The sequence below is a fragment of the Muntiacus reevesi genome, chromosome 19, assembly GCF_963930625.1.
Source record: "Muntiacus reevesi chromosome 19, mMunRee1.1, whole genome shotgun sequence".
NCBI lineage: Eukaryota > Metazoa > Chordata > Mammalia > Artiodactyla > Cervidae > Muntiacus > Muntiacus reevesi.
Window position 1 is genome coordinate 38,821,602 of NC_089267.1, and position 19,088 is coordinate 38,840,689.

The 19,088-nt window shown below is 37.4% G+C and overlaps 2 protein-coding genes across 3 annotated transcripts in view; one reads left to right on the forward strand and one right to left on the reverse strand.

The window, feature by feature from the left end:
• The window catches only part of SESN1 (sestrin 1), a 110,696-nt gene that overhangs the window by 74,706 nt on the left and 16,902 nt on the right, over window positions 1-19,088 (forward strand). The window contains exon 1 of one of the 2 annotated variants that reach the window (XM_065911819.1): window positions 14,290-14,515. The exons of the other annotated variant lie outside the window; for it this stretch is intronic. Within the exon in view, the coding sequence (XP_065767891.1) occupies window positions 14,414-14,515 (102 nt within the window). The 5' untranslated portion in view covers window positions 14,290-14,413. Of the gene's footprint in view, window positions 1-14,289; window positions 14,516-19,088 lie in introns of those variants that run through there. 2 annotated transcript variants of the gene reach the window in all.
• Window positions 14,890-19,088, reverse strand: part of ARMC2 (armadillo repeat containing 2) — a 159,566-nt gene continuing 155,367 nt past the window's right edge. The window contains exon 19 of the transcript XR_010659954.1: window positions 14,890-14,971. The gene's annotated coding sequence lies outside the window, so the exon portion shown is untranslated. The remainder of the gene's footprint in view (window positions 14,972-19,088) is intronic.

Genomic DNA, 19,088 nt, shown 5'->3' on the forward strand with positions numbered 1-19,088 from the left:
GGCCATTTTCTCTTGGTGCTTCAGACACTATTTCCCAATCTACTGACTTCCATTGTTAAAATTAGGTTATCAGTTTAGTTTTCCTTTGTAGGTAATCTGACTTTTCTCTTGGATAACCTTTAAGATCTTTCCTTTTCCTTGGAAATTTTCAGTTTTACTCTGTCAAAAGATATATATTTCCTTTCAGTTATTCTGCATGGGATTCATTGTGCTTCCTGGAAAAATGAGGATTGGTGTCTTTAATCAGTTCTGGAAAATTCTCAACCATCATCTCTTAGAATATTGCTTTTCTCCTTTAAGAACTCGTTAGATTTATATTGGACCTTCTATTCCATCTTCCATGTTTTTTAATTTCTTCTTTCATATCTTCCATCTCTCTGTGTTATGTGCTACATTCTGGAGTATTCAGATTTTCTAGTTTATTAATATTTTTCTCCTCATCTATGCTAAATATGCTGTTTATCCATTGGATTTTGTTTTGGTTATAAAATCCATATTTAATCCATTTTTAAATCCATCTTTTTTTGTGGTTTATTGTTCCTCGCCCATACTTTCCATTTCCTTTAAAGATTTAAAAAACGTATTAAACTGGTATTCTGTATCTATAATTCTAATACCTGAGGTCTTGAAAGTTTGAGTCAGGTGATCATTGTTTCTTCAGACCTCAATAATGTTGTTTTTTTCCACAGTATGTTTTATTATCATAAGCGCATATTCATTGGAATTTTATCTCCTTCAGAGATAATCTGCATTTCTGACTGGAGCCTGGGGGACATAACCAATCCACTTTAACTGAATCCTTGACTTTTTTGATCATTTGTTTTCAGGCCAGGTAGGTAAAGGGATTTTAGGCCCCAGCTCTTCATGTGTGACCCACTTTGTGTTTGTAAATTTTCAGGGGAGATTTCACCCCTTCTATCAAGAACAAAAGTTGAAACAGGAAACTTTTCTATTTCCTTTTGTAGATGAGGTGTTTTTCCTAGTTAATGCTTTCAGTGATAGTTTAGCCCTTTGAGGTTGGCATTATGATGGGGTCTCTTGCCCACCCTCCAGTTTCCCAAGTCCTAGGCTTTGCCATCTGTTCCCTATGTTGCTGCTCTAGGTTACTGGGGATTTATAGCTCCCAGCCTATGAATAATCCCTACCTCCTTGGATTCCTCCTATTGGTCATTTTTGACTTCTGAAGATTTCTGTTACTTTGCCAGTTCAGCTATACCTTTTAAATTATATTTCTTACAGAAATATTTGCAGGTGTTTTGTACAACATGAGAAAGAATCATTATTTTGGAGGTTAGTTATTACCCTAATCTGTCAGAGAGTGGTGCTATTAGAGTTCTTTAAGGCTTGGGTTAGAGTGCACTTTTAGTAAACAGCTTGCTACTGTGCTGTCCATGTTCTTATTTCTGCTTTTTAGAATTTTTCTGTTTCCTTGTGATCAAATGGTTGACTATCATTCTTTCTCTGTCACTTCAAACAGTAATCCCTACTTCCTTCTAAATTACTGTGGACTTGGAAACTAAATAAATAAGCTAGTTATAATTTTGTACAAAATAAAAGTAAATTATCTTTAGGGTAAACCAATGGTTTTCCTCTGAATACAGTACATACTCTTTGGTACTAATATATATATATACTGTGGCATCTGTTTAACTTTTTTTTTTTTTCTTGCTTATTCTAGATCCTCAAGCTTGTCAAAAAAAAAAAAAAAGTTAATTCAGGTATAAAGAGATATTACTATATTAATAGTCTATAATAATCACCTATTTGGCCAGAATTACTGATTTTCAAATGTAGAAGAAAATATTTTAAGGGATGTGTATGTATAAATAATCACTAGATATAATCCTACTAAATAAGTCACTCTGAATTCTATATTTCATTTTTTTTTTCAGTAGGCAATATGATACTTAGCCACTAAGAAAAGTTACCATATTTTCTTATGTTTGAAGTCTTTTATACTGACTGATAATGATGTGTGCTAGTTTGTCTTTATTTATGTTGTCATTTTTCCCTTTTTTATAAAATGCTATAATGTTTTCTAGATGTTACAGAGCATTTTTATTCTGGCAGTAGCCTCAGTGGCCTCAGTCAGTCTAGATTTCTTGGAAAGGGATGATGTTCTAATGAATTGGGCGGTCACAGAGAGTGGGCTGAACAGTCAGTTATACAAATGAGATTGCAGTGAAAATAGTACAGGGAAGATAGGAAGAGATGAAGAGGAAAGTTAATGGTCCATTGACCTCGTTCCTAATTGACATGCAATCACTGGGATATTAACAGTGAAAAGAATACTAAATCTATGAGACATCATCATGGTATAGTAGAAAGAACATGCCCTTGGAGGCAGACAGACTTAAGTTCTAGCCTTCACTCAAGCCCCTTGTTTGCTCTGTAAACTTAGGTATTTAACCTCTTTGTCTCACAGTTTTTTGTTTCTGAGGGCCTTCCCTGGTGGCTCAGTTCAGTTCGGTCCCTCAGTCATGTCCAACTCTTTGTGACCCTGTGAACCACAGCATGTCAGGCCTCCCTGTACATCACCAACTCCCAGAGTTTAATCAAACACATGTCCATTTAGTTGATGATTCCGTCCAACAATCTCATCCTCTGTCATCCCCTTCTCCTATCTTCAATCTTTGCCAACATCAGGGTCCTTTCAAATGTCATCTCTTCGCATCAGGTGGCCAAAGTATTGGAGTTTGAGCTTCAACATCAGTCCTTCCAAGGAACACTCAGGACTGATTTCCTTTAGGATGTACTGGTTGGCTCTCCTTGCAGTCCAAGGGACTCTCAAGCATCTTCTCCAACACCACAGTTCAAAAGCATCAATTCTTCGGCGCTCAGCTTTCTTCACAGTCCAACTCTCACACCTATACATGACTATTGGAAAAAACCATAACCTTGACTAGACGGACCTTTGTTGGCAAAGTAATGTCTCTGCTTTTTAATATGCTGTCTAGGTTGGTCATAACTTTCCTTCCAAGGAGTAAGCGTCTTTTAATTTCATGGCTGCAATCACCATCTACAGTGATTTTGGAGCCCCAAAAAATAAAGTCTCTTACTGTTTCATTGTTTCCCCATCTATTTGCCACGAAGTGATGGGACCAGATATCATGATCTTAGTTTTCTGAATGTTGAGCTTTAAGCCAACCTTTTCACTCTCCTCTTTCACTTTCATCAAGAGACTCTTTGGTTCTTCTTCACTTTCTGCCATAAGGGTGGTGTTATCTGCATATCTAAGGTTATTGATATTTCTCCCAGCAATCTTGATTCCAGCTTTTGCTGCATCCAGCCTGGCATTTCTCATGATGTACTCTGCATATAATTTAAGTAAGCAGAGTGACAATATACAACCTTGATGTACCCCTTTCCCAATTTTGAACCAGTCCACTGTTCTATATCTGGTTCTAACTGTTGCTTCTTGACCTGCCTACAGGTTTCTCAGGAGGCAGGTCAGGTGGCCTGGTATTCCCATCTCTTGAATTTTCCACAGTTTGTTATGATCCACACAGTCAAAGGCTTTAGTGTAGTCAATGAAGCGGAAGTTGATGTTTTTCTGGAATTCTCTTGCTTTTCCAATGATTCAGCAGATGTTGGCAATTTGATATCTGGTTCTTCTGCCCTTTCTAAATCCAGCTTGGGCCTCTGCAAGTTCTAGGTTCACATACTGTTGAAACCTGGCTTGGAGAATTTTGAGCATTACTTTGCTAGCATGTGAGATGAGTGCAATTGTGCAGTAGTTTGAACATTCTTTGGCATTGCCCTTCTTTGGGATCAGAATGAAAACTGACCTTTTCCAGTCCTGTGGCCACTGCTGAGTTTTCCAAATTTGCTGCCATATTTAGTGTAGCACTTTCAACAGCATCATCTTTTAGGATTTGAAATAGCTCAACTGGAATTCCATCATCTCCACTAGCTTTGTTTGTAGTGATACTTCTTAAGGCCCACTTGACTTCACACTCAAAGATGCCTGGCTCTAGGTGAGTGATCACACCATCATGGTTATCTGGGTCATTAAGATCTTTTCTGTATGATTCTTCTGTGTATTCTTGCCACCTCTTCTTAATGTCTTCTGCTTCTGTTAGGTCCATACCATTTCTGTCCTTTATTGAGCCCATTTTTGCATGAAATGTTCCCTTGGTATTTCTAATTTTCTTGAAGAAATCTCTAGTCTTTCCCATTCTATTGTTTTCCTCTATTCTTTAGCAAAACCTAGAGTTAGTCTCCAAATATTTTTTAATTTCCCTCTAACTTCCTAGGGATGTATAGAATACAATGAAATATTGAGAAGTATACATATATACATTTTTGACAGCACCCTACACTATCAGTAGCAAATCTCCCTATGTTTATTTAGTACATGGTAAGTTCAGGAGGCAACTGATATGGCTAGTCAAGCTGATGTATTTAAAGTAATTATCTTTTTAGGGAACTAAAACTTGCAAATTATTTAAGCAGTACTTGAAGAAAAAAACAACAATAAAAGTCATTCTTGAAGATTTTTAGGGAAAATATTAGAAACTGCTTTAGAATACTTTATAAATTTGGCAAGCCAAAAGCAGAATGAAGAAAATTCTTCACTATTGTTTCATTGTGTTTTTATGTTTCTACTTCAAGTAATCTGCTCTGACACTATATAATTTAAAAACAAAAAAACACACATTGAAGGTTGGACTTCTTTGGTATCTGGAGTGGTTGAGGCCTTACCTGTTTGTCTGCTTTCTGATTGGCTGAAAACTGTTGCTAAGCTTGTTTCTTTGTTCTTTGGAAAAGTCAAAAGTTGAATGTGACCCATTTGAAGTGTATCCTGTTGCTTTTGACTCTGCTTTTGCCTTCCATCTGATCCATATGCTTTTTTCTGATATTTTTTGAAGTTTAGATTTTTTTCTTAACCCATCAATTTGTAAAGTTAGTGTTCTATATTTTAGGGTTTTAAGATTTTAGTTGTACCTTTATAATGCACAAATTACTATGATTTAATTTTTTAAAATCTGTTTGAATACTTGAAAGTTGAATTTTCTGTCAGAAAGCATATTCTCATTGTGAAGAGTAAGTACACTATTTAAAGACCTGCCTGTCACAAACACAAAAAATTAGCTTGGAGATCAATAATATCCTCATTGTTAATAAAAACAATTCCGAAGTTCATCATTGAAAACTTTACTAGGTCAGCTTTTTATGTTTTAGGTTAAATTGATCATATTGGCATGTATGTTACTGAAGGATAAGATGACTTTATGTTTCTGGAGAAGGGCTAGAAGGATTGACAGTCCTTTCAGTTATAGACCAAATCCAGGACAGCCTAAATAAAAGTTCTACTGGAAGACAAGTTCGGTTTTTCATTCAGTAAACCATAATCAAACCATTGTGGTTATAAGAGCCTTTCCTCTAAGGCTCTATTTGGCACTGATGGAATTGAGACTTTGAACTAGATTTCCCATAGCACTCCTTTAGAACCGGCATAAATCCTGGGAACATTCTCTAAACCTTAAAGCCTGACCCAAGCCTTGGATGAACAACATTCGGAGCTACAGACTAGATGGATTTTCTAAATCTACTGGGAGTTCTAGTGTACGGAACAGGAGATGTGGCATGTATATAAAAGTAATATTCACATGTCTTATTTTTTTTTTGTCAGCATAGTCTTTAGTGAAACATTATTATCAGGATTCTGATTTATATACAATATCTAAAACTGGTGTTTTACTAATAAATGATCTCTTTAAAGTTCATATAAGTTACATTATTAAGCCAATTAGTGAGAACAATGAGGTTATCTTATGTTTTAAGCAAATTTGAAATAGAGGGGTTATGGATTATAGTTACAGTATTTCTGTATTTTCTTATATTCATAATATCAGAGAAATCTGTATTCACACAGCAAAGTACCTACATGCTGTGGCAGCCCACTCATTACTATAGTTTTACTCATTGAGCAGAGACAGTCATGAATTTTTTTTTAAAAGCAAGAACACACAAACTATACCCTTCCTTGTCACTGACAAATTTGTAAGAATGTTCAAACGTATACTCACAGAGAAGACGGAAAAAGTTTTATTTACTCTAGTATCTAAATTATTATTTTGATGGTTCCCAGTGCATTTGATGTTTATATATGTTTGTAGGTTACCTTGAAGAGAAAAAAAAAAGCTCAAATCTAATATTTTATAATATCTTTTAGTACTTGTAAGAAATACAATTCTGAAATCACTAGTAATGTACAAAGAAGCCTGGTATAGGAAGATGCCAGGACTGGTTAGCTTAAAGCATATAATTCTTGATAAAATCAGGAATTATATTCAGAGTAGAACTTTAAAGCTGAAGTAAAGTTTAAGAGCTCATGAAGTTCAGGAGCCCTTCATTTTAAATTTGAGGAGACTAAAACTAGAAGGGATATTAAGAAATTGCATAACTTCTGGGCAACCCTGCCCCCCCAGAGTTGGACAGTAAAGTAGATGATTCCCTATTTAATGCTCCCTGACAGAATCCCAAGCTATCTGCTAATCTGTGTGACTCACACAAGAGGTTTAAGTATAAATAAAATAGATGTCCAATCTCAAATTAAGATATTTCTGCTTGCCCATAGATTTAAGAAACTAAATGCATATAGTTGGCATTCAGTAAATATAGATAATAAATGACTGAATACTAAGTGTTTACATAGTATTAAGATTTCTGTTAATTGGTAAAATAACAGCACTGACATCCGTACATAAATCTATGCCCAAATATATTTTTTTAATTAAAGATAGAATGAGTTCAAAAAGAATACTACCTTCTCCAACTTGTAATGTCTGAATTAAATCCTATTTTAGTATTTTTCAATTATTTGCCAAAAATTAGGAAAATCAGATTTTCTATCACTACAAATGAAATGATCTTGAATTCTGTTCAAACTTACTCATGTAAAAAAATAATTTTTAAAGTTGCATTATTCTTTTTTTGAGTATTTTTAGCTAAACAGAAAGTAGTAACAAGTGAAAATTTATTTGTTGAACTATGATATCCTTTGGACATCATAGTTCACATCCTGTGATCTATTCACATCCTTTGGACAAAGGGAAACGTGACCCACAGAGGTGTGCTGAGGGTTTTGGAGGGCAGAAGAACAGATGAGAAAGTACAGTGAAATGCCATTATTTCTGAAACACTTAATAGCACGCAAGTAGTTTATAGATGTGGCCTTGTACTTTGTGACCAAGTTAAAGATCTACAACTTAATACCCTCTTGAAAAACAGGAGATCTCAGAAGGAGACAAAGAAAGAAGGTGATTTAAAGGATTATAGGACGTTCTACTAAAGATTATCACAAAGGAGCTGAGTAGGGGGTTCTTTGAGCTGTGTTAATAAAACATATATTACTGAACTCTACTCACTGCTTGGTAGTACTAATCATGGTGAAGGGGCATGGATAAAGAGGTCAGGAAAGCTGTTATAAACAAAAAATAACTTGATTAAAAGATTTAGAATATTGTCATTAGGATTTTGTTTCTTTGAATGAAAATTATCTCTAGTATAAATAAAAGATTCAAAATTCAGACATGATTAAACTGATGACTTATTTAAATGCATTTAGCCTAAACTCTTTAACTATGGGTAAATTCAGTTCCATAAAGTCTGTGGGCTCAGGATAAGTTGAAGACACTACATTTGATTTTATTCTGTTGAAAAGATAATTTTTTTATATTATGCCAGACCAATATATTCCTCGGACTTAAAATTATAGGTTACATATTTAAACCAGCTATTGCCTAGTGCCCACAAACAGAAGCATTTTGAGAATTTAAAAAATATTTTCACATATGTTTTTAGGTAGAGATGAAATCTGACCCCTCAAAAACTACTTTAAATATAACATATATGCATAGTCGGAGAAATATTTCTACTTGGACATGTCATACATTAAGATACTTAATGTATGTATACTTAATGTATCTTCCATTACTTTTTTCCTTAGGTTGGTATCTTAAGTTCATAAGTTGAACTCCTAAGAACATATGGGGGAAAGTCCTAACTCTCAATTTCCCACTACACTCACCTTTTTCCTGAACCTTGTCCTATTTCAAGTTAAACCTATTCCTTCTTATTTACCTTAAAACAATGCTAAAAAGTGATTAGCCTCTAAAAGTTGTAATGAATGAATTCTCCCATCTAAGTTTGGTATCTCAACTGGTACTTTCTTTCCTGTTATTTCACTTTCGATAAGCCTGTGGATGTTTAAAGCCAGACTTGGGCTTTAAAATGTTCATAAATTTGTCAAACAATGGCATGAATACAGGCGGTGTCTGACTTGTAAGTACCTGCCTGACTTAACAAGTGAGCCATATGTACCATTGCCCAAACCTTTATAGCCTCTATCTGGGTAGTGCAGGAGAACAGGAACAGAAAAATCAAAGGAGCTTGGGAATACCTGGGGTTCCTGATGAGAAGAGACAATGAAAAATAGAATTTGCTTGTTAGAGCTGGAAAGGACAAGCTGATTCCCAAGCAGAGCCTGCCTGCCTGCCTGCCTGCCTAGTGACCCCAAAGCCTCCAAGAGTGTTTGTCTGGATGGCCCAAATCTTTTATAATATGAATGTTGAAATTCATTATTAAGCTTTCAGTTGAGTTAAACTTTTTTAATGGAATCATCTCTGTGGAGTTCATTCATTACATTCTTATTGAAGGTCTACTGTGTGCTAGGCACTAAGACATTGGAAATACAGCAATGAACAAGACAAATATTCTGATTTTACATTTTATTGAGACAGAGTAAATAAATTAGCATGGGATGCCAGTCCCTCATACAATAATATATATGTATGAGTTAGTTTAAGAAACCTATTCTTTTTCTAATACCGATCAGTTATTCTAAGAAAAACAGTGGTAATGTGAAGAGCAGGTAGGAGGTAGGGTAGACTCGGGTGAGTTATGCAGTAGGGGAATTTGGGGTAGCATGAAGTCATCATAGGTCTGGGAAGACGCTGAGGAATGATAGGGATAGAGAAATAGAGGAAAGCAGCTCTCAAAGACCAAGACCACTGATTCCATGATTGCTTTTCACTTTTCTTTTTTTTAAAACCAGATCTCACCCTGAGATAAATCTCACAAAAGGGATACATTTTTCTTTCTTCCTGCCTTCTCTTGCTATCAGAATCAATAACTTAGGCTTAACACACAATTATCCTAATTTTTAAAATATTCATTAAAAGCAGCAGCCTAGCTTCTGCTGCTTTGGATTCAGACAGACCTAGGTTCTAAACTCAGTCTACGTTTGACTACTTTTACAACTTTGGATGAATTACCAATATTTTATGTTTCTGTTTTACAGATTTTTAAAATAGAAATAACTGTATCTGCCTTACATGTGTAAAATCCTTAGTGTCTGATATTTTGGTCTTATTATCACTAGTCTGGAAAGCCTGATCATGACTTAGCATGCTTATTCTTTGAGGAAAGGGATTTTCTAATAAAACTACTGACACTATTTGGAGTATTACTTGTTTACAAATATGAGTGCTGGTCTGTTTCTAAAACCCTATATAAAAATTTAAAACTATGCATTTCTAAAAGAAGAAACCCCTAAGGAGAAAAGAGAGCAAAAATTTGTTAACATTCTTGCTTCTTTATAAGTAATATAATTCTAAAAATTAAATTGAAGAAGTGAAAAAAGTAGAGGACAAATAAGAGAAAGGATCTCAATGTACCCAAAACATGATGTTGAAAGGAAAAAAGTGCTTAGCAGACAAGCTATATATAAGAAACAGGAAGATATCAACTAAAGGAGGAAAATCTAGACAAAATTAGTAAGCAGATGTAATATTACAAACCATAATTCATTCCAAATAAAAAATGTTTTAAATGACAATAGGGCATTTTTTCAAGAAGCTTAAACTACATAAATCTAACAAATCCCACTCCCATTCTTAAAGGAGTTGTTTGGTTTAATGGCTGAAATCATTGTTATGTGTGTCTAATCAATTATTAAATATTTCTATTCTGAAGAATAGATCTACATATATACAGTACTTTAGTTAATAAAAAAAAAATTCAAGGTTTAATATGTGGCCAATGAAAGTATAATTATACCTTTTGCCCTGACTAGTCTTCTATTAAAATATATCCTTTTTCATGAATTGACTATATTTTTAAAAATCTAATGGGTTTAGGGAAGCCACTTGGGTCAAGAGAGCATACAGTTTGAGATTTATCTCCTGAATTTCAACAACAAGAGTATGGGCATCATTTCCTTTCTTAAGTGCATGGTGGGTGCGTGCTCCGTCGTGTCCAATTCTTTGTGATCCCATGGACTATAACCTGCCATATTCCTCTGTCCTTGGAATTTCCCAGGCAAGAATACTGGAATGGGTTGCCATTTCCTACTCCAGGGGATCTTCTCAACCCAGGGATCGAACCCATGACTTCTGTGTCTCTTGGATTAGCAGGTGGATTCTTTACCACTGTATCACCTGCGTAGCCCCAAGAGAGACAAATCCACCTTCATCCCTGCACTTTACTTCATTTCCATTGTTCTTCAGAACACCATCTTGCCTTTGCTATAGTTACCTCAACAATCTTTGTAACACATCTTTCTCCCTCTAGTTTTGCCTGAACCTTAGCTGAAATGCAAATTTGATGTCATTACACTCTTTAAAACTTTTAGTAACTCCATAGTACTCTTAAGAATGAAATTTATTGTCCTTAATGAATTTAAACAAGGTCCCTCCTTACTGTTTGACCTAAACTCCATCCATTACTCTCCATACTCTCTGCTCCATACACCAGTGAGTGAGTGAGTGAAAGTCGCTCAGTTGTGTCCAGTCTTTGCGACCCCATGGACTTTACAGTCCATGGAATTCTCTAGGTCAGAATACTGGAATGGGTAGCTGTTCCCTTCTCCAGGGGATCTTCCCAACCCAGGGATCAAACCCAGGTCTCCCTCAATCCACTGGTAAAGAACCCAGTGGATTCTTCACCAGCAGAGCCACCAGGGAAGCCCTCCAGACACCAGTTGTTGTTGTGTTAGTCACTCAGTTGTGTCTGACTCTTTGTGACCCCATGGATTGTAGCCCACCAGGCTCCTCTGTTCATGGGATTCTCCAGGCAAGACTACTGGAGTGGGTTGCCATTCCCTTCTCCACCAGACACCAGTGAAATTCCTTTATTCAGCTTCCCTCTCCCCTGCCTCTTGGCCTTTGCATAATGCTAGTTTCATTGCTTAGAACTCTGTCTTTGCTCTCCCAAACACTCCACCAATTTTCTTTTCAAGGCCTCTCTATTAATCCTCTAAACTCTAGCTCAGATATCACTTACTTCAGGAAGCTCATCTTGAACCACCACTCCAAGTCTGGACTCTAATGCTTCCTGGTTCTCTGCTCAGATCAAGTCATTTGACACCACTCTTGATTTTTACATGGGCGCACCATCTTGTTCTGGGGCAATTAGCATTGAGATCATTACTGCTAATGTCAAGTGCAAAAACCTCACTTTGATACAGTTGAGTTGGGTAGGTTAACCCCCAACATTTATGTATGTGTGTGCTCAGTCCCTCCAGTCATGTCCAACTCTTTGTGACCCCATGGACCATAGCCTGCCAGGCTCTTCTGTCCATAGGATTTTCCTGGCAAGAATACTGGAGTGGGTTGCCATACCCTCTTCCAGGGGATCTTCCAGATCCAGGGATCAAACCCGCTTCTCTTGGTCTCCTGCATTGCCAGGTGGATTCTTTACCACTGAGCCACAAGGGAAGCCCATTTATGTATGCATGTATATAATTTTGGCCATGTCTCATAGCTTGCAGGAGCTTAGTTCCCCAGCCAGATATTGAACACACATTCTCAGCAGTGAAAGCATATAGTCGTAACAACTTCACTACCAGGGAGCGCCCAGAACATTTTTAGACAAAGGAGAAATTCAGAATTACCATTACTTCTTGGATTAGATGTAAGGATTCTTCACTGAAGAAATAAAATGTTGAAATGAAATGTTTAAATAGCAGACTTTGTAAATAGCTGCTAGCCTATAATGATAGCCTGTGGTAAATATCAAAAGCATAGTCCTTTCCAATTACTAATTGGTGTTCAGGAGGTTTATTACATGCTTAGCACTGGGAGTTCATTAAGAGAAGCACCTTCAGGGTATCTGGCCTACTCAAGTAGGGAAATCTTTGGAAAATATAAACTTTTTATTAAATGATTTGTCAAAAATCTCAGAAATGAGATCTGCATAATATTGCAGGTCAGTACAGTTGTTGGAACTCCTGGTTAATAGATTTATTTGGAGGCAACCTTTTTATGTTATAGAAGAGAGTGACTAATTCAGTTACTGCTCTATCAAAAAGCAAAAATTAGTACTATCTAATGACTTGAAGGGCCTTGGTAGGACTGAATTAGGATATATTAAAATTATTTTTCTTTTTATGTAAGGCAGCATCAAAATAAACTGAAATTTTCTTTAAAAAAAAAATCCCTAATGGGAGCTTCCTATTCAATTTCAACATATATATCTTCAAAATTTATGAAGTATCAGATATGAACATATATGTATACATATATACATATGAATATATACACATGTACACATACAGTTTGCAGTTCTAATTTGCATTTAAATGTTTTAAACCATTTTTGCATTAGCTAGATGCATGCTTTTCCCTTGCCTCATTAAAAAATAGTAAGGCAAACATTCTCCATTTTGCAAATAATATAATTTTAATATCATAGCCAAGGTTATGCCCTACTAGACAACTAACCCTCACTGCTGTTTTCTTTCCAGAAAATAAAATCACAGTTCAACTCTTCTAGAACCAGTCATCATTTTTCACATACTTCCTTCATTAAGTAGCTTTATCACTCACAACCCCTACATCAAGTCATTTATGTTTCCAAGTTACTCATGTATAATCAGTTTATCTTGGAGGGTATGTCATATTGCTACAAATTGGATGATTTTCTGTGTTTATTTTTGCCTGTTTGTGGCTGAGTGGGCTTTAGATTATACTGTTTTGTTATTGTTTTGTGCCTCTGCTCAGAGAAAGAGCACTTGGAAGCCTCTGTAGCCTTTTATTCTATGTTAATACTAACCTCCAATTGCTTTTCTTGACCAGATATTTGGGTGCTTCAGCAATTTATAAAAAGTATATGAGAACATATAATCTTATTTATCTGGAGAAGATAAATAAAAAGTAACCATTTTAACCTTCTGCTTTTAAAATGTGACAGTTTAATAGCTAAAAAAGTAACTCAGTCTTCTCTGAGACATTGTAACCTCTAAGACTGAAACTTATACTCATCTATGAGCCCTAGTTCTGTGTCTGTCAGTATTCATTGACTTAAACTCCACTTGTTTGTAATAGAATGTTCCAACTTTTTTTTTTTAACCTGAGCATGTAAGGTTGAAAATACAGGGCAAACATGCAAAAAGAGATCTAATTTAGGAGTTGATATATTTTTTTTTAAGAAGTTAATGGAGCCCTGTAAGCAAATAGTTTTGACAGAAGACTTGAGAGATTTGTGTTCCAGATTCAACAATGTCAGTTGTGTGCCTTTATGATCTGTTTTTTCAAGTTCCTCATCGGGTTTCAGAGAGAGAGATTCTTTCTTTAGACCCAGGGCACTTATGAGGAAACATTGGAAATTTTAATGCTTTCGAATATACTTGGGAAGAAGAAAATTTAGAGATCTGCTACCAGATCTCTCTCCTATCTGTGTAGGAGAGTTGATACTTAAAGTTTCTACATAGTTTACCAAAAATAATCTTTAACTGAATGTAGGTCATGATCTCCTGCTTGTTTCTGCATTTTATGGCCCAATCAGCTTTGTTTGGGCATTTTTGGAAAGAAAGAAGGGAAATTTTCAAGACTTCATAAAATGTGAAGCAAATTTGATTTCCTCCTAGTGGTGTCGGAGTCAGCCTAGAGGTTGGTTGCCCTTTGGCAGGTAATTGGACCTGAACGGGTGGATGGAGGGCAGGCTCTCGACTGCTGATGCTGGGTCAGGGGTACACATTTGCCTTTCACTGGAGCCGGACGGTTCAGGCTGCACCTTCCAGCCACACTGTAGGCTCACATCCCGGCAGACCAAGCCCACTAGGGACCAGAGGATTGAGCTCCTTGGGGGAAGTACGGCCGGTCCCTAGAGGTTGTTTTTCGCCCGGCGGCATTGAGTGCCCCGCCAGCGTCCGCCCCTCCGCGCCGAGGAGGCGGGGCGCCGCGGCGCTGAGGGCCCCCATTGGCGGTCGCGGCCGCCGACTCAGCTGAGTGACGGCGAGGGCGGGGCCGCGTGGCTTGTTTGTTTGCACCGCCCCGTCCCGCCCCGCGCCGCCTCGGCCGTCAGCGCTGACTGAGGCTGCAGCTCAGATCTAGGCTGGCCGCCAGCCCAGCGCTCTCCTCTGTGCTGTTGCGGTTCCTCTGCGTGTCCGCCACTGTCCCCGCGCCGACATGCGCCTGGCTACAGCCGCGAACGAGGCGTATACGGCGTCTCTGGCCGTTTCGGAGTTGCTGGGCTGCAAGCAGTGTGGTGGGAGCCGCGGCCAGGACGAGGTACCCGGGCGAGGGACCGGGCGAGAGGGCGGGTACCCAGCCGACTGTCTGGGCTGCACGGAGTCGCGTCGCTTCTCTGCCCTCGCACCCTAACAGCTTCGGAGAACGCTCCCCAGGGAGGGCGCCTCTGGAGCAACCGCCTGGCCGGCGCCCTGCCCGGCGGGGCGTGGCGGGCTGGCCCGCGCTCCTCAGGTGAAGGGGCGGCCAGTGGTGGGTTGGGGGGACGTTTGCCACTGTGAGTCGTCCCCGGGCAGAAAGTGCCACGGCTGGACGAGAAAGCTGTCTGAATCATTTAAATGGAAGTCTCCAAAACGTAAATAACGTTGTCTTCTGTACAAGTCTCCACAAGTCAGAAACCGAACAAACTCTAGTCCCGAGGTCGAACAGCCTGTGGATTTTTCCCCCCTCGACGTCTTGTCAAAACATTATTTGGTGACACTCACTCTTTGCCTTTTACTTTAAAAAAGAAGAAAAAAATGCATCTCGGTCAGTTTTGTCTAGAATAACTATGTTCTGCCAGCTCTATGACGTTATGCACAGCGTTTACTTTTGTTTATTAACGTTTCTTTTGTGTCTGAATTGGCCTTCAGAAAGAGCTATTTAATTGTGACATTTTGTATTTTCCCTCAGTGATTACAAATAGGGCACCAATTGAATATCCTGCATGCAGGATCTAGTTCCCTGATCAGGGATTGAACCTAGGGCCCCTGTGTTGAGAGACCAGAGCCTTAGCCACTGGACCACCAGGGAAGTCCCACAGGGCACCAATTGAAAGTTACTAGTACAACTTTAACTCAGATTTTAGCCTTTGATTCAAATGGTAGCAAGGGCAAAAGAGAAATAGTAATTAAAATTGAATTGAAATCAGAATGTTTTAAGTATTGACTTAGTTCAAGAAATGTAAATATGAGGTAATTTCTCTGCACTAATCCCCACTAAAATGACTGTTAGTATTTATATGTTTTTTGTAAATGGAGTCTACACTATGAGTATACCACATATATTCATATAAACTTAAATGAAGACACTTTCTCCTGAAGGTTGTAGAACACCAAACACTTCTGTATTTTAACATTCATGTTTACATAGCATGCTCCTTGTTTCCAGATAATACAGCAAAGTAAAAAGAGTCTCATGACTGTTGCTTTGAAACTTTACTATAGAGAGAAAACTGTTCAAAAGTATTGAAATAGCATTTACAATTTCTGTTTCCAGGCCATAACAGATCTTTTGTCATTGTGAGAAGTGAGCCTCTTGATTGTGCTTGAATCTGTTCTTTCTAGTGGTATTTGTGTGTAGAATCCTGGTTCTTGCCCAGATCTAAATATAGCCATGTAAACTGGAAGATAAAGAGATACATTTTATCTTACACACTGATTAGAGAGCCTATGGGATTGTGTTCAGGAGACCAGGCAGCTTTTGTGTAGTTGTATTTCATTTTTAAAACATCCAACATGTGGGAAGATAAATTAGGAAGTAGTGCTTTATAAGAAAACTTATTCACTTTGCAAAATAATTAATAACAGAACTCTTTCAAATAGCAAACTTCCACAGTGCCTTGAAGTTAAAACACCTTTCAGAAATGGAACTCCTGACTAAAGTGTAGGGCACACATAAGAGCCTAAGTCAGCCTTATAAATCCAGTACTTCGAAATCAGTTGAGTTTTTATTTTTCTAGGATGTAGTTCATAGAATACCAGACACTGGAAAAAGAGATACCTGAACTTTAAATATTTCTAAATTCCCTATAAAAGTTAATGACAAATTTAGAGGAAGCATTAGTACATTTTGTTATAATAGGGAGATTTCTTTATAAGGCTTCTGAATTTCTTCATTTCTATTTAAAAATTTCAAATGTCAGAAGGCTAGCATCCAGCTATAGGCAATGATTCCCCTAAACAAGGAAGAGTGGGATGGGAACTCTTATTTTTTTACACAGTATATTTTTGCCATGTTGAAATGTGTTTCAAAAAGAACTGCTTTTGTAATGTTTTACAAATCAAAGTTAGCATCATTGTTGCTATTATCAGTATTAAGACATCTAGATAATTTTAAAATGTGCCAAGTGCAGTGAGAAAAAATAAAATGATTCAAGAGATCTGATTGTTTTTACTTTTCAACTAGTTTTGCAAATGGATAGATGTGTAAGCCAATAAATGCTCTCATTTTGCGTTTGTGGCAAATTGTCCATTCCTTTGCTTAAAGATATTTACATAGATTCATAAATGTATCTCTGACAAATTTGAAAAATCTGATTAGAACAATACATTCAGTACATAAACAGATTTACACAGTGAATATATCACATACATCAGTCATTCTTTGGTACTGTCAACATTTGCTGAGAATTTTCATGTTGTGAAAATTAGAATGTTAGTATCATACACTGGAGAGGAAACAGATACCACGTCAGAGATTTGCAGAAATGTTGTGATGGCAGAAGCGGTTGCTAACTCTTTCAAAGACGCTGATTAGGAGGACTGTTGAGAGGAGAGGACTGTTAGTTCCCATGTTAGATTTCCCATCCACACCTTCACCAAGAGTCAGTGATGTTTTGTGCTGTGATTAGCATATACATCTGCTTCACAACAAGATCATTAGCTGTTGGCAACTTCGGCCTCCTTGAATCTAAATTGGCCAAAATTTGTTCTAAATCTGTAATTCAGTGTCTTAGATACATATGAAGGCACAGTTGAAGTAACCTTTAGGAAGTTACGAAAGGCACTTAGTTTGGCTTTCCATAAGCCAACTATTGAAGACCCATAGTGCCTTAAAAAATAATAATAATAATAATAATAAACACCTGCTAGAAAACAGGGTAGCACTATTTTGTCATGTGACTAGGAAAAGAAGTGTTTCAAAAGGGAGTTTTCCAGAAATCTGAAACCTTTAACCCTTTAGAAGTTGAGAATACTATTGTATAATAACAGTGGTATCTAAAAGGACCTTTAAGTATCAAAAACTCTTAAACTCTTGAGAGTAATTAAAGACACCAACTCTAGAAACAGACTTCATGGATGTTTTCAAGATAATTGTCACCTGTTTACTTGTTCCAGAGGTTAGGGAACAGTTTGTGTGCAACGGGAAGCTCAATGGAATCAATTATCTGCTTTCTGATAGAATCTGAATTAGGATAAATTGAGATACAGCTCAGAGCTCATAAAATTCTGTTTTACCTAGAACTAGCCTTAAGTAAAATAATGAAATTAGAGTATTGAATATCTAAGACTCCTTTCCATTCCTTTCGTTCAGTTTTTCTTTTCTGTCCCCAGCTTACCTGTTAGACTGGTACCTCATCAAAGAATGAATGTGATCTTAACACTGAGAGGTTATTAGCATGAAAAGTGAAAGTTGTTCAGTCAAGTCCAGCTCAGTCATGTCCTACTCTTTGTGACCCTGTGGACTGTAGTCCATGGAATTCTCCAGGCCAGAATACTAGAGTGGGTAGCCTTCCCCTTCTCCAGGAGATCTTCCCCACCCAGGGATTGGACTCGGGTCTCCCGCATTGCAGGTGGATGCTTTACCAGCTGAGCCACAAGGGAAAGCCTGGTTATTAGCATAGTAGGTATATAATACATTCCTAAGAATGTTTACTTTTTCTTAACGTCCTGTTTTAAAACAATTTTCCACTCTTAAAAAATTTTTTTTCTAAAGAAACTGGGAAGGAAAGATTTGACCTGTGAAGGCAAAGAAGAGGGGAAACAGTGGTACCAGTATACCTACTAAATTTGGCTATAGGGATAGACTTTCAAAGAGAATTATGTAGGACCACTGGTAAAGACACTTGGCATACCTATAGGAAAATATTCCATTTCTGAAACATTGATAAGCACTTGCTTAGAATTATAAAGCTAGTGTTGTAATATTAATAGTTTGATATATAAACTATCTATTTGGTATAGAAATAAAACCAAAATAATACACCTTAACCTCTTTGTTTTGAAGCCTGTGTACTAACAATCTGGTCTTGTTTTAAAAAATACACACATACACACAATCCACATGCTGCTAATGTATGTATAAGATAAAGTCCTAGAAATGGAATTTCTAATTTTTTTCCTTTCCTCACAAATAGTAATATATACACTTTGCCTTTTTTCCCCCTACATAATATACCCCAGAGATCTTTTAAAGCCAACTTGTGTACAGCTGCTTCATTCTTTGTAAGGACCTCATGCTGTTCTGGAGAAGGCAATGGCAACCCACTCCAGTACTCTCGCCTGGAGAATCCCATGGAAGGAGGAGCCTGGTAGGCTGCAGTCCGTGGGGTCGCTGAGAGTTGGACACAACTGAGCGACTTCACTTTCACTTTTCACTTTCATGCATTGGAGAAGGAAATGGCAACCCACTCCAGTGTTCTTGCCTGGAGAATCCCAGGGATGGGGGAGTCTGGTGGGCTTCCATCTATGGGGTCGCACAGAGTTGGACACGACTGAAGCGACTTAGCAGCAGCAGCAGCAGCAGAAGCATGCTGTTCTAATCTATGGTCATAGTAAACTTTATTGAAACAGTCCTCTATTGATGAGCACTTAGGTAGTTTTATATCTTATACAATTGTAAACAGGGTGACAGT